Below are 15,682 nucleotides of genomic sequence, written 5' to 3'. Positions count from 1 at the left end.
AAAATTAAACTATCAACTCATATAGCAGCATTCAAACCATACAAAATCTCTCAGATTCTTATTTCTACGTTTGTTTTTGTTTTTTTTTTTTTTAATTCGTCTTTGCGAATAGTTCCGTAGAAGTGCACATCGCGTGATCATAAACCAGTTAGGAGGACAAGAAGAATACTTCATTGTGTACGTGTACATCGTGTCACGATGTATTCGATGTTTATACGCGTAATTTAACTTCTACTTAAACTGTGCTCATAGCGAATGTGATCGTATCTCCCTGAATATAATGTTGCGACGTGTAAAAGCGAAGAATGACGCTCACTGATGAATATATATGTATATTCGATGATCTTCACGCGCATCTATAGTGGTTAACGTAACACGATAATATCGCCCCGTATGGCTTAACATTGTTTAGTTTTCTCCACGAAGGAACTTCGCCAGAATTCGTCGTATCGATTAATTTTCTGTTTCTTTTGCTGTTCGTTTTTACACATAGAGACAGAGCGAAGCTCAACATACTAGTCCTTACTTTAAAACCAAAGTAAAGAGAAAAAAAAACATTGTGTAGCTTTTAAGAATCTCCATTACGTATTCACACCTGTGTGTCTATACAGAAGACATAATTATAATTAAATAATTCAATCATCGTAATTAGGTAAACGACTAACCAATAAGCGAATAGATAATGAAGAAAAAAACAATGGATAAGCCACTCGTTAAGTGTATCGTTTTATTTTAATTCATTTTCTACTACACGATTAACATTTTATCTAGCAATTTTCGTCGGCTAGGAATGTAAATTCTGTATCTGTACATTGTTTTCCTATTTCAACTATTAAAAGTGATCGTCAACTTAAATATTGCGATTTTCTTTTATTTCATTGCAAAACACCTGTTCTCAATATTTTAGGATTCAATGACTCGTTTAGAAGAAGGAAAAATTCTTAGTACAATAATTCGTCTATATCATTTGCCATTTTAAAAAAGTCGCAGTGATACCAACATAACATTTCGTTGTATTTTAACCAATTCATTACGAAATAACAATTGATTATTATTTCACTTAAGTAAAACTGTTATAAATTACAATTATATACATCATTACATTACTTATTATTACAAGCAGATACAAAAATATTTATAATTCTTAAAATTAGAGTTTACATAATTGACTAATTCTAAAAACTAAGTAAACTATAAAATATGTTATCTCCTTTTCGTAAATCTTTGTTTAACTTTAAAATTTTATGGTAAAGATAAGTATGTACACGTAACACATTTAATCGTTTCAGAAGATGTACAATTAAAGCGTAACGGTATAAAGTCGACTACACAAAATTGAAGCTTCTAACGCGCATGCGCAAGCAAATGAGCGATAAGAAGATATATCATCCCCACTACTCTACACGGTCCTACACTGTTTTCACTTAAGGTGAAGTTTGGTGAAAATAGACAAATGGGTTTTTAACTAGTGTTGGAAAAAAATTACTTGGCTATCTTAATAAGACACACGTTTAATAGCATCTAGGACGTTAATTCCTAAATGATTCGCATACGAGAAACTGATATTGTAAAGAAAATCTCAGGAGATGTATCAATAGAAATTTTTTAAATTCAGAAAAGTGAAAATTAAAATGTTGTTTATTATTCTTGAGTGGTAAAAATAGTTTTCTGCGTTCATTTGTTATCGACTGTTCACGCAAGATTCGATCGTTGCCTCCCATTGTTCATAGAAGTGTAGACGTTTATAGAGGACGTTCCAAGTTCTTCTCTGTCTCTCAGTTTCTGATCCTAAAACTCCTTCTAGAAGCTTCAGTTTCGCGTGATCGACCTATACATCCCTATTCGGAGCATGTTATTGTAATTGTTGTCACTGACATTGTCGTATATGCCGCTTACAAGTAATCAACATGTAAGAGGAATGAATTTCGTTCGGACTGGATGTCCCGGTCGCAATACCAGATCCGTGTTCATCTTAACATCCTTAAGATATGTTACAGGCTCGAAAGAGAAATTATTTAAGAGAAGTCCTAAGGTTGTTTTCATTTCCAACATGGCGAATCGTTGTCCTACAAATTAAAAAAAAATTATTCAAGTAAAATTAAACGTTTACCACGTCGATGTACAACTATTCAAGGAGAATCGTGCATTTGCTGCATTTCAAATGTAACCATAAATATCTTCTTCATTTATCAATGATAAATTCGCTTTTCAAAGCCTAGGAAACGTTTTTCATAATATTTATTACAGAACTTTCGAATGTAGGAATATAGGTGAAAGGAGGAAGCATTTTTATCTTCTTACCAATACAGTTTCTTGGACCAGCGCTGAAAGGTACGTAAGCATAAGGATGTCGTCCAATGCAGTTTTTAGGTAAAAATCTGTCCGGATCGAAAACATCCGGATTTGGCCAGTACAACGGGTCTCTGTGGACGTCGGCTATGTGTACGTGGACCATAGTTTCAGCGGGCACCATAAAACTACCTGAAAATGTGATTGCATTTGCCATTACCAAATACAAAAATGTAAATAATAATTTTATCCTAAAATGCAAAACTGTGAACGATGAAATTATTCATTAGTTAAAAGAAACAATGTTCGATAGTTACTTAATTGCACGTCTGTTTCCGGTGCACGAGATATAAAAGGCACGCTTGGATAAAGCCGAAGGGTCTCTTTGATACACCTATCCAAATATGTGAATTTCTGAAGAACGGCCATGGTCATTTTATTACCATTTTCATTCAGAACGGTTGTTACTTCGATCCTAGCCTGATCCTAAAAATGATCACCATACGTTATCATAAGGTATATCTATCGTTGTTTGAAATTCAGCCATGTTTTATTGGTAATATATTAAAATTAAAAATCACCTGTATCTCCTTGTGTTCAGCAAGAAGCATAACAGCGAAGCAAATACCCATAGCCGTGGTATCGTGTCCCTATTATAAAAAGGAAAAAAAAACGTAACTTTTCTATTTTATTACACAAACATTAGAAGTAATTTTACTTGGAAAATGAAGACACACTCTAAACATAAATGTATCAACTTCCTCTCTGATACCCTCGTCATCTATCTGATTAGCCCGATGGGCTGCCAACAGCAGATCAAGCATGGCAAGTCTCTTTTTACGAACTATAAAAAGAAACAGAAATATTGAATAACAGGTATCTTTAAATACCTCAGGTATTAATGGAATATTGGAGTTAATAAGAAGCATTTACGTACTTCCATCAACACGGTCATTCTTCTCACTTACAGGATCGTTAAAACTCAGATACTGACCATCGGTCTGCTCGTGATATTCTTTTCGTTCTTGAATGATCTGCAATGTATTATTTATCAATTGGATCGTCAGATGGAATTTTATTACGATAATAATGAGATAATCTTTTTCATGGAGAGAAAAAAGTATGCGTTTAATTTTCTGCCATTTAGAGATTGTATATTTTACCTGCTTAGTAAAGCTATGTAATATTTTTAGTAATTTAGTTTGTCGCCATCCTTGGGGAACAAGATTGAAGACAAAATTGTATATCAACCATGGTCTTACGAATCTATAAAGACAATATTCAAATAAATGTCCAGTTAAATATATACTTTGCAGGCAAGTATACTTCGAAATCGGTAAGATTAATATCTCGACAGTTGATATTATTGGATAATCATTTCACGAGGTAATCTGTCAAGTAATAAATGGGAGAAGAATATTATTCACCTGTATACCAAAACTTTACCCATATCGTGCACGGCTTTACGATACTTATATTGAAACTGCCCTTTATCCTTTAACGAACTTCCCATTGCAGTTTCTAAACATACAAATTTCTACGTTAAAAATCCTGACTACTGTAACGTGTAAACAGCAAATATTTGCAACGTTGAATAATGATATAAAGTTGTAAAATTCCTGCGTATCGATTGTGTATAGATACATTGAAATTTCTCCACGTTACAGTCATAGGAAATTTTACAATGAATTACATAATTTACCGCATATCACGTTCAGTGTATGCTCGCTGAAGAGATACAACAAATCTTTCACGCAAGGTCCCCCCTCGCTCTTCAACAATTCAATCAAACGATCCCCCTCCTCGTTAAAAATATCAACAAATTCTTGAAGCACGTTGAAATGAAACGCAGGCGTCAATATCTTGCGGCGGACTTGCCATTTGCGTCCTGCGGAAGAAAAATGAAGCGATAAAACGATGTTTAATTAACCCATAACGATGGTATGTCACCTTTTAACGTGACGTTGCCATTTTATCGAATGAATCGGTTAATTAAGAATTAATGAAGCGATAAAACGATGTTTAATTAACCCATAACGACGGTATGTCACCTTTTAACGTGACGTTGCCATTTTATTGTATCAATCGGTTAATTAAGAATTAATTAACAAGTTTCGTTCTTTATTTCGCATTGAATTGCTCGCGTGTGTTCGTCTGTCGTTAAAAATTCAACCGACAAATAAGATAAATCGTTCGATTGAGAAAATCATGTTGCATATGCAAAGTTCAGAGACGATTAAAAAAAAAAGAAAAACAAGATAGTAATACCTGAGCTGGTAAGAAGTCCAGTGTTAAACCAAGGTTTCAGAAGATTGTAAGCTTCGCTTTTCTGAATGAACTTAGTATTCCCGAGGACAGTCTAGATGAAAAAGACGAAAGAGTGAAAGCGCAATCATTCCTTCGGGAGAATTGTTGAACGGTGAATTTTTCAAAATGGCAAAATATCAAAGAGATGATAACTAAATAGTTGAAATTTTAAAACAATGTTATCTGGTGACTTGGAATATGTACGATCGGATATATTGAAATCTTGTTTTAATTACTTCAACATCATCCGGATGACGAATATTGAGAAACGGAAACGTGAAACTCCAAACCCTAAAAATTGGATAGTATTGCTTGCTGGTACTTCGAAGGAACGTCCAAAGTTCGTCTGCAACGATAACAAATCAAACTTATCATCGTCGTTGTTCCGCTCTGAATCTCGTGCATTATTAAAATCAAACTAAAAATCGTTCGAATCGACGAATTTTAAAAATGATTAATTATCTCTTCTTACGCGATGAAATTTGGAGGCTGTGCATATTCCCAACAATCGGGAATGCTTGAGGCCCAGGTATCGAGTTGATCAGCCTCCCCACTTTTCCATAGTGCAACAGAGAAAAGTGTAGGATGACGATGGCCAATATGGCGAGTAACACCGTAACGAACATAATCTAAGACTTCGGTGGTTTGTCTAATCTTTTTCAGACACTCCTCGTGGTACTTTTTAACCAACCTATTGGAAGATTGTCATTAATAAACATTTCATATCATTGTTAAAAATCATTTGAAATGATCGATTCAAGGGGGATTCCCATTCGGAGCCTTCGACTTCAGACGATTTATATGAGAAAAAATCGTTAGGTTATTATAGATCAAGAGCTTTGAAATTTTGCATAGGTGTTTGTTGTAGTTTCAAGATAACACAGTGTAATTTTTGTACAATTATCTTTATTATTATTTAAGTTATTGTATGGTATCAGAAACGAGAAATGAAGGATAATTTTAATCTATATAAAAGTGGTTATTTTGCGAACTAGAGTGAAGCAAAAAGAAAGAAATTTGTAAATTCTTCAGGCGATAAAACAACGAACTATTGTTAATATTGACATAATTCTAGCTGATAAGATAGACAAACGTCTGCTTTCTATGTGTGGAAAATTTGAAAAAGATCGATCTATTCATTATTAAAATATCACGGCAGCCAATTTGGAAAACACGGTTTTGAAGAAAAGAACGCTTTCGAAGTTTCGCATTTGCACCGTTCTCAGGTGTATCGTTCTTTTAGAATCGTTGTAACTTTGTCATTTCAATGAATTTAAAGTAAAATTTTGGAAACACATTCTCAAGCGTGTTATACTTTAAGAAAAAGAAACAATTTTAAAACAATCGATTTTTTCACTCTAACGAATGGGGAAATACCCACTTAATCTTAAATACCGAATTAACCTGACACGATAAATTTTATTAATCACGCGATTTACATCTTGTTTATTTTAATACTTAATGTCGATCGTACTTATCAAAATTGCAATCATATTAATCACGAAATACTTCACACACGTTGATTTATTTCTCTTTCATGGAAATACACTAGTAAACTTTAGTTTATAATTGTTAATCGGTTTAATTTGAGGTTAAAAATCGCTGTGGTTGAGGATTTACGCGAAGATTTAGTAAGGCTGCAGAAAGTCTTCTGAGCAACGGTGATAGCAAATTAACACGAAAATATGTATTCTTTTTTTCTTTTTCTTTTTTAAGAACGAAATTGTGGTGTTATTATCGCTCGAATGAACAAAATAAAGATAAGGGAGGATCTTGAATTGTTTACTTATTCACAGAAAAAACACGAGATTTTGGAGGAGTTTTAATCCGATGTTTAAAAACGTCACGTTGAAATATTTCGTTTATAGAAAAATGTCAGTACTATCGTTTTCTGGTCCATTTGATACATTTTCCTGCGTACCTATGGTTTAACCGTTGAATATAAGAATGCCTTTTGCTTTTAAACTATCACGCGGAAGTCATTCAGGTCAGTAATCATTTATTGCTTGAAGACGTAAGTATATAGAAGCTGTACGATCTTTCGAACGAATTCAACACGTTCGTTTCACACCAGAGCATATTATTTGTTATAGATACAAAAAGAGCAAGAATTGTAAAAGATATGTAAAAATTCGTATAGAATCTTCATATATAAAAATATTCATATGCAAACTACATACTTTTGATATAGCAACTAAAATTATTTATACTATCGACATTCTTTCGAGAAACATTTCGTTAAAGTTTTAGGAAAGTTTTCTTTTTAATTCAAATTACGTTCTAATATTTGATTAATCAAATTTTACTACGTCCGTTACTTCTCTAGCTACGAATCAAAAATTCACCTAAACGAACAATTCCCATCGAAAAGATCTAGCTTAATTAAGAACTTTCGAGAGACTTTACGACAAATATGAAAAAAGAAAAAAAGAACAAAATATCCTACTAAAAATGAAAGTACATTATTTTAAAGATACTATTTTCCAAAAAAAAGGAGAGCCGTCTAAAAAGCAAAAATTACGAGGGAAAAAAATATCCCATGGAAAATAATAGGAAAACAGAGTTCACAAGACACAATTGCTTACGTCGTGGTGAATCAAAACAGAATTAATCAGCCACTCACCCTTTTTTTGATCGACGTGACCGTGATAGGAGCGGTTAGAGTTTTCTTCACGTAGCTTTGCGACGGTGTCGCACGTTCGAAACAAATTAATGAGAGCATGAAAACAGCTCACCAAGCACTGTCAACGCTGATAAGTACCCGTGACAATGCCATGTAGTTATTCCCACTACGGTGCATCCATGGCGGCACACGAAATTATTAGAAGCGTGATATATATCGACGGTTCTTAATGAATACAAAGTTTATGGAAACGAATAAGATACAAAAAAAAAAAAAAGAAATAACGGCAAGGTTAATCAAATGTTGCGTTTTCTTTAACCACCAATATCATTATCGAAAGGAACATTGTCATTTCTGTTCGCTTTTTTGTAATTGCTTCGTACAATACGAAAACACAGATTGAAATACTTGATAAATCAGATTCCCTTTGGTTTAAGGAGCAAAGATTTCCCGCCGATGAAAACAAGATTAATCGTAATTCCTTGGTGATTACCAAGTGAGTTTAGGTGTTCAGAAAGTTTGTAGAGAAAGAAAAAAAAGTATGAAGAAAAAAGCAAAATACTCGAGATAAAATACTGATCGCAAAATTAGCCAAAACATACATGGTCACGACTTACACTTTATCACTTTCTTATTACAATTCTTGGTTTGCACTTTTGAACTGTTGATAGATAATACACCACTTTGTATCTGAAAAGAAATCTCACTTTTATCCTCCGAGAGCAATCAGTGTCATTACGATACATTTAAAGGCTGTGCACTTCTTATCATTTTAATAATAGCACAGAGGATTTTTACATTATTACTGAAGCAAATTTTCCATATAAATTCCAGAATAAAAGTAACACGATTTTCGTATCAAAGAAATGCTTTTTACTTCACTGGATATTTTTATATCATCAGTTGGTATACTTATATTTTAGCAATATTAATATTAAAAATAATGATACAATATTATTTGGATAAAAGTATAGCAAAAATACAAATAGTGAACGAATAAATGAATAATTTAATATTATGTAATAAATAAACACACGTTTTTATTAAGATACCTATATCAAGTTTAAAACAAATTATCAAACTTATAACGAATCAATAATTTATATTTGGCCAAGCAAACAACTTTTTTTCCTTGAGAAACTGTACATTTTACGATCTTTTATTCTTTTAATATGTCAATATTTAGGCGCATTTTTATGTATAACCTGTTCATTATATTCTGTCTGCCAATCTGTAATATAAGTATAATATCCTACATAAAATTTCTTGGAATATTTTAAAAAACATTAAATTAATTAATAATATTCGTTAATGAACATTTCTAAATTGTATTCTAACGTTTGAAATAAATTCATTTAAAGTTGGCGCTAAGAACAGAAAGCGATTCTAACTCCTTCTGTAATTTAGTAGCGCTTTAGTGCCAATGAAAGAAAGGTGTTTTTGTCTACGAAATGTAAGCATCTATACAACTTTATTCTTTGCTTTACCGTTTCGGAAGTGACGTTGAGATATTACTTTAAGTTGGTAGTAGACTTCTAGTGTTTTTTGAATTCTTCAAACTTACTCCAAATGGACAGAAGAAAAACGAATACAAAGTGTTCTTACATTAAAAAGAAGGGTAATTTAAATACCGAAGATAAAGAATTGAAATTTCAAAATAAAATATAGTAAAAATTATATTATACTGTAAAAATGATTGGTTAATTCAAATAATTTATACACACACACACACACACACACCAATAATTTCCGATAAAATATGTATAAATTATTGTATAACAATTGCACTCGTATAAATTTTTCAAATAACACGAAACAATAAATTATTAACATAATCAATTTAATGTCGAATTTCAATGGCAACATAAATTTTTTCAAAACAGCACTAATTTTTTAATAATTATCGTTTAATAATACTTATACTCTACCATTAAACAATTATTTGCTATAATTTTATCATACAAATATTTTTAAAACTTGTTTAAATGTCAATGACAAGTAAATATTGCGTTTAAATTACGCGCTTGGTTACATAGTGCATGTATTATATGGCAGAATACGCATTGTGTTGCTTTCTATTCGGTATATTGCATTTCATGAGTTTTAGTGATGAAATAATTTTTAATATATTTCTTGATTATATTTGTTTACACTTATAAGGTTTGGATGTTACGAAAAAAAATGTTTATTTTAGGTTCTTAGATAATATTAATGCATTTCACTCAGTACTTTAGGGTAAGAGTTGGTGTGCGTGGCCAATTTTGCCAACTATTTCCGGAATAATAAGTTTCCTTGAGGTGACGTTTGCTATTATTGTCTGTAAGGTGTGTTAACAGTATCATCATAAACGTCGTCATATTTTCAAGTCCTTGAAGTGTTGGTTTTTCATGCGAAAGACCATATTATTGAGAAAAGCGAAATAATACGTAACCGTAATAAAATTTTTCCAACTAAAAGAGTATTAGTTTAAGCACTTCAGACCAGTTCAGTGTCTTCCCAAATAAAATGGGCCTAACAATCAGCAGCTTACTTACCCGGCTCTTTGGTAAAAAGCAAATGAGAATATTAATGGTGGGTTTGGATGCTGCTGGAAAAACTACCATATTATACAAATTGAAACTTGGTGAAATTGTCACAACAATACCTACCATTGGCTTCAATGTTGAGACAGTTGAATATAGGAATATATGTTTCACGGTGTGGGATGTTGGTGGTCAAGATAAAATCAGACCTCTCTGGAGACATTACTTCCAAAATACACAAGGCCTCATTTATGTTGTTGACAGTAATGATCGTGAACGTATTGGAGAGGCAGAACGTGAATTGGCAAACATGTTAAAAGAAGATGAACTACGGGATGCAGTTCTCTTAGTTTTTGCTAATAAGCAGGATTTGCCAAATGCCATGTGTGCAGCAGAACTCACAGATAAATTGGGGCTAAATTCATTACGTGGACGTCATTGGTATATTCAAAGCACTTGTGCTACTCAAGGACATGGACTTTATGAAGGACTTGATTGGTTGAGTAATGAATTAGCTAAAAAGTGATAAAGCACTGTCGTTATTCATAATCTTCATGAACAATTTATTCATTGAGCATGGACGTAGAAGACAGGTTGCAATTTCCGTTTTGTCAGATTATGCACTATGTGTACGATTTAATACCACTGTGATTGTAATTTTTAAGAGGAAAACTACTTGAAGTAATAGAATATAACTTGACTCACTCAATGGTCATAATGTTTATACAGGTTTTATTTCCAAAGTAAAATTTTCCTTTAAAAGAAAAAGAGACTATAAATTAGATGAGTGTATAAATTTACAAATTACATACTATTTGTATGCTACATATTATCCTAATCAATAGAGTTATGAGTTTACTTAAAAATGTATCCTGGGTTTGAAATAAATATGAAATATTTCTACGTTAACTTTAATACATATACTGTTTTCATTTTGAGAGGAAAATACTACAAGAATCATTTACTTAAAATATTACTAACAATCTCTGCTACAAAAAAGGGGAAAGTATAAGTGAATTTTTATACTTTTATGCACTTTACTCTGCGTCTATGCAGCAAATTAAAAATGAGATACATATATTACATAATATACCGTTTTTACTATCCTGTTTTTTTAATAAATAATAAATTATAGAACGAGTAATACTAACAGTATATTTTTTATAAATTATAAATTTACAGTTGTGTTATACTATTGCTATCTTCTTTTTTAACAGGATTTGGAAGTTCCAATTACATACTTACAAAATAGGGAGACATGAAAGACAAGCATGTGTTATAGTCTTCTTGTGTAACTCAATGTAATAACTTTATTATAGTACAAAACAGTACATTATCAATACATGCACTGCATAATGTATAACGTATCAAATAATTTGTTAATATGCAGTGTTATTTTTATGCATCATAAAATTTTTATTCCGTTTCTACTCCATAAAAGACAATAATTAAATTACAGAAATATGTTTCCTACTTATGAGTAATATATACATGGTACTTTTAACATATGACAGAATAAGAGCATCAATTGAAACATTTTAGTATAAGATTTCTGTATGAATATCTTATTTATAATGTGTCACAAGTGTTAAATCATTTAAATTAATTTACACAAAATTTGTTATTATACAGAGAATTATTGACTTTGTTTGCTATATGTATCTCATAAAATTATTAGTACAACCATTCAGTAACAAAGTTTCTTTATTTTAGTCAGCAATCACACAGGTCCTTGAACAAATACCAAGTACAACATGGTAATTAATTTGTTCAAACTAACTTTTTAATACTAGGAGTTGACAATTGGAATATGTACTTCATGTTTTATTAATAGTTTCAAATTAATTATGATTATTCTACATTGGTGCCATTCACAAAAATAATTTGTTCAGCAGTTCTTTTATTTATAGCTTACAGAACCTTAGCAGAATTTGTAAGTTAATTAAAAGGACACAACTATACTCATTTACGTACCCAAGAATTTTTTTGAGAGGGAGCACTGCTTTTACCCAATGCAGGAAAATGATTTTCTAATGTGTGACTAGTCATGTGTGTTCGAAAATCAGAACCATTCTTTAAAACTTGGCCACAGATTGCACATATTTCTAACCCTTTAATCTTATTGCCACTTTCTTTTTTATGAACTTTAAATAATTCTTGCTGTTTTTCAATATCAGGCAGAAGAACTAAAAGTTCAGGAAATACATTCTCAAAAGCACTAAGACCCATAACTTTACAACAATGTGTGTAATATTTTTGAGCATTACACGTTCCTTGACGAAAGAGTCCACTTATATATCGAAATTCCTCAATCTGGTCTTGTTGCATTAAAACTTCATTAACCTTAGCTACAAGACATTTGTTTCGCTTTGGAAATTCTGGAGGAGGTACATAATTATATGCACTGTTGTGTTTACTATTGTCCGGCACGATAGAATAACTCTCTCCAGAACTGTTTGTGAAAGTCAATCCATTACTGCTGTTCAGTTTATCCATGCTATTATACTTTATACAAAAACCAGGAGGTGGAGGGGTTGTTGTTCCAAATCCTGGTGGTGGATTTGCAAATCCAGGTGGTTTGGAACTGCTGCCACTTAAAGCTGGAAATTCTTCTAGATGACGTACACTTCTATTAGTAGAATTTAAGCTATCTATCTTTAATTCAGTACGCTTTCTCTGTACCCCATTAGAAGTATTATTATCAATATTTGTATTTACAGCCGTTTCATTGTCTATGTTTTTATGCTTCTTCTTCTCCTTTTTATTAATTTGTTCCATTTCCTTTGGAGGTTGAACATTTATGTTTTTTGATGTATTTTCACTGTTATTCATATTATCCATATTTTGCATAGAGGGAGAACTTGACTGTACAGTATCCATATTATTCATACTAGATGGATTTTTGGATGTCTCACACTCTTTTTTTACTACAACAGTACTTACATTTGTTTTTGAACTACTACTTTCATACTCATTAACACTATTATTGTTGCAATTTTGTTTGACTTTTTTCTTTTTCGTTTTTCCCTTTGTCATATCAGTAGTCGTTTTTATATTATTACTGTTGTTAGTACTCTGTGGGTGAACCCAAGAAGGAACTACTGTAATTGTTGATTGCTTCTTCGACTTAGATGATTTTGATAATGTAGGAAAATCTTCTCCAGATTGAATAGGTGGTGGAGAAGGTACTAACGGCGGTGAAGCCACTTTTTTTACTTTCGGTACCGATGTAGATGCCGATTTAGAACAAGTCCATTGTAAAACTTCCTTCCAGTGAGCCGAATTTGTATTACTACTAGTTGATGGTTCTGTAGAACCCAATGCAGGAAAGGATTCCATTGAAAGTTGTGCAGGACGAATTCTGATATTAGGACCTGAAACTTTTGTTGTGACAGTCCCATTTGGTTCATGATTTACTTGTATAGATACATTAGAAGTTGTACTTTTTTGGGATTGTGTACTTGACCCTGGAGCATTACTACTGGATACACTGAAGTTAACAGTTTTAGAAATACTTGTACCTCCTGATTCTGGCCCCAATGCAGGAAAATTTTCATCTGTCACAGCAAGAGGCTGGGGCCTTATAGTACTACGGATTGTTACATTTCCTCTACCTTTACTTTGATTTAAAGTGGGTACGATAGGTGCTATGTTACCCAGTGTTGGAAATTCTTCAGTACTCTGTACATCCACAGATGGCTGACGTACAAAAGTAGGTTCGTTGTTTGACACAAATACATTAGAAGCATTTGGTGTAATTGTTTGCTGATATTCCCTGAGATTGTAATCTCTCCCACTGTAATCCCTCCCACTATAATCTCTCCCACTGTAATCCCTCCCACTATAATCTCTCCCACTGTAATCCCTCCCACTACAATCTCTCCCACTGTAATCTCTCCCACTGTAATCTCTCCCACTGTAATCTCTAGAACTTCTGGAAGCTGATGTACCTAATATTCCTCTTCTGTTCATTCGATTTTCACCACGTGGAGCTAGTGTAAATTCTAGCTCCAATGTTCTTGCTTGCTTTGCAGCAGCTTTGCTCAATTGTTTACTATGAACACTTGCTTTATGTGCTTTAAGATCTATATCAGTCCTAAAGACACTTGTAAATTTTTCTTCAACACACATTTCTTCTTCACATAAGAAATGCTCTTGTCTGAAATGATCTCTAAGATAATCATAAGAGTTGTAATATTGATGTAAACCATCTGCATCACAGAAATGACAATATAAATGATATCTTCTTAAATGTCGAAATAATTCATCATTATCCATATACCGTTGATCACAAAATTCACATAATGGATGGCCTTTATGACTTTTATCATCAATATCTCCTTTCCTTCTATGTTGCGCAAGGTCAGCCCTTGTGTAACAGCGTCTTTCATGAGAAAATATCTGTAATAAAACAGGCATTTCTTAATAAAATCAAATTAATTAATCTGTTATTATAAACTATTAAAAATTAAAGATAAAACAATCTCCTTAATATAGTTTAGAATAAAAACATGTCAAATAATATAAATTTACCTTTAAATTTTCCACACAGAGGTCACAGTAATGTAATTCATGCCAATGTCTCATATGATTTTTCAAACTGTTAAAATTATTAAGTATAGGCTTATCTTTACAAATATTGCAAGTATTAGCCAATAAATCATAGAATTTGCTTCGAATGTCAGGTGTATCGAAATAAATATTGTATTGTGTGTCTAACAAACTACCTTTATGTAACTGACAAAAAGGTTTTATGTTCTTTGTAAATACAACCTTTGGTAAATCTTGACGACAAATAGGACACTCATTTTGAAAGCAGAGTACCCTCATTCGAGTGCTACATTCATAACACACAGGATGTTCACACATACCAATGCTATAAATATCAACATTTTTATAACACACAACACAGGTGTTGTTGTTCGTATTTTCATTACTACCAGACATTCTTTTTAATGAAATTTCCCTTGGAAATATCAATTTCTTTTAGTGTACACTCTGTTCACAGAATGTAATAAATTTTTATTTTCTGTTGATCTTACTTAATTTTTATTGAATTTGCAATTTCGATGGGATAAATTATACTATCTTTTATAACGTCCTGTACAATCTGCAACACAATTGACGTTTCAATTTCGATATATTTATTCTCTATAAATATAATCTTAACTACTATGATCGAATGTAACTTTCTTGAAAACTTTGTCGAGGCATCAAAAGAATTCTTTACTTAGAAATTAATGAAGTATGATATGAACGTATACAATCTACTTAATATAATTTTTATATTTAACTAGTAGAGTAAAGATGTATGTGTTCAGATGCTTCAGTCACTAGATTCGTTGATAGGACAGATATTTTGCGAAAAAGGAACTGTTTATATTCCGGATACTAACAGTATGAAAATATTTTTTTAAAATATTTCAACAATATGAAAATATTATTGAGTATATTTTAAAAGGCAAATAAAAGAAAATGAACAATACCGTCTAGAAAAATGTTCCAGTAAGCAGATGGTAAAATTTCACAGGATGTCCCTGAAAGAAAAAGGTTATCACGATTATATACTAGACGATGGTTGGTTTGATGAATTCTGTTCGATGAACAAGCAGTTCCGGTTTCTTCTGTTTCAGTCATTACTAACTCAATGAGTAACTAGATAAACTAGTGATTTGAATCTAGTTTCATTTCACGTAAAGTACAATTTAATTTAAACAAACATTGAAACGATATCCTCAAGTTGTTTTCTTTTCACGCGAATTTCTGTAGTTTTTGTATTTATTATATAATGTTACAAGCAAAAACTTTAAATATTAATTTTGTGAAAAATATTTGAAAATAGAAAGGGAAATAAAAATTCGTAAAATTAAAAATGATAAATTCTGTATTATTTTTATATGCTTCTACAGAAATTTAGTTTTCAAAATTTTTTCGAAATTTT

At 31.8% G+C, this 15,682-nt stretch overlaps 3 protein-coding genes across 3 annotated transcripts; 1 reads left to right on the top strand and 2 right to left on the bottom strand.

Moving 5' to 3' along the window:
* Positions 1-1,715: 1,715 nt before the first annotated feature.
* On the bottom strand, positions 1,716-5,253 carry LOC108572553 (cytochrome P450 4C1-like). The gene is made up of 12 exons (XM_017934812.1): positions 5,069-5,253; positions 4,833-4,942; positions 4,558-4,648; positions 3,992-4,177; positions 3,717-3,810; positions 3,453-3,555; positions 3,227-3,323; positions 3,027-3,133; positions 2,871-2,939; positions 2,607-2,775; positions 2,302-2,481; positions 1,716-2,066 (listed from the first exon to the last, which is right to left on the bottom strand). Exons 1-12 carry the CDS (start codon positions 5,220-5,222, stop codon positions 1,903-1,905), a joined length of 1,524 nt encoding a protein of 507 aa, XP_017790301.1. The 5' UTR covers positions 5,223-5,253; the 3' UTR covers positions 1,716-1,902.
* A 4,278-nt stretch (positions 5,254-9,531) lies between these two features.
* On the top strand, positions 9,532-10,478 carry LOC108572554 (ADP-ribosylation factor 2). Its single transcript, XM_017934813.1, has one exon. The coding sequence runs from the start codon at positions 9,725-9,727 to the stop codon at positions 10,265-10,267; it is 543 nt and encodes a 180-aa protein (XP_017790302.1). The 5' UTR covers positions 9,532-9,724; the 3' UTR covers positions 10,268-10,478.
* A 1,207-nt stretch (positions 10,479-11,685) lies between these two features.
* On the bottom strand, positions 11,686-14,742 carry LOC108572552 (zinc finger protein 598). Its single transcript, XM_017934811.1, has 3 exons — positions 14,275-14,742; positions 13,659-14,142; positions 11,686-13,529 (listed from the first exon to the last, which is right to left on the bottom strand). Exons 1-3 carry the CDS (start codon positions 14,686-14,688, stop codon positions 11,704-11,706), a joined length of 2,724 nt encoding a protein of 907 aa, XP_017790300.1. The 5' UTR covers positions 14,689-14,742; the 3' UTR covers positions 11,686-11,703.
* Positions 14,743-15,682: the final 940 nt, after the last annotated feature.

The sequence above is a fragment of the Habropoda laboriosa genome, unplaced genomic scaffold (assembly GCF_001263275.1).
Source record: "Habropoda laboriosa isolate 0110345459 unplaced genomic scaffold, ASM126327v1 scaffold129, whole genome shotgun sequence".
NCBI lineage: Eukaryota > Metazoa > Arthropoda > Insecta > Hymenoptera > Apidae > Habropoda > Habropoda laboriosa.
The sequence above is the reverse complement of the archived record's forward strand: the minus strand, read 5'-3'. Positions and strand labels throughout refer to the sequence as shown.

Coding starts and splice junctions, on each gene's coding strand:
- LOC108572553 (XM_017934812.1), bottom strand. CDS start 5,222: ATGTTCGTTACGGTGTTACTCGCCATATTGGCCATCGTCATCCTACAC. Junction 3,811..3,991: donor TACACTGAACGTGATATGCG/GTAAATTATGTA, acceptor TTGTATGTTTAG/AAACTGCAATGGGAAGTTCG. Junction 2,940..3,026: donor TTGATACATTTATGTTTAGA/GTGTGTCTTCAT, acceptor TTTTTATAATAG/GGACACGATACCACGGCTAT.
- LOC108572554 (XM_017934813.1), top strand. CDS start 9,725: ATGGGCCTAACAATCAGCAGCTTACTTACCCGGCTCTTTGGTAAAAAG.
- LOC108572552 (XM_017934811.1), bottom strand. CDS start 14,688: ATGTCTGGTAGTAATGAAAATACGAACAACAACACCTGTGTTGTGTGT. Junction 14,143..14,274: donor TCTGTGTGGAAAATTTAAAG/GTAAATTTATAT, acceptor GTTTTATTACAG/ATATTTTCTCATGAAAGACG. Junction 13,530..13,658: donor CAGAAGTTCTAGAGATTACA/GTGGGAGAGATT, acceptor ACAGTGGGAGAG/ATTACAATCTCAGGGAATAT.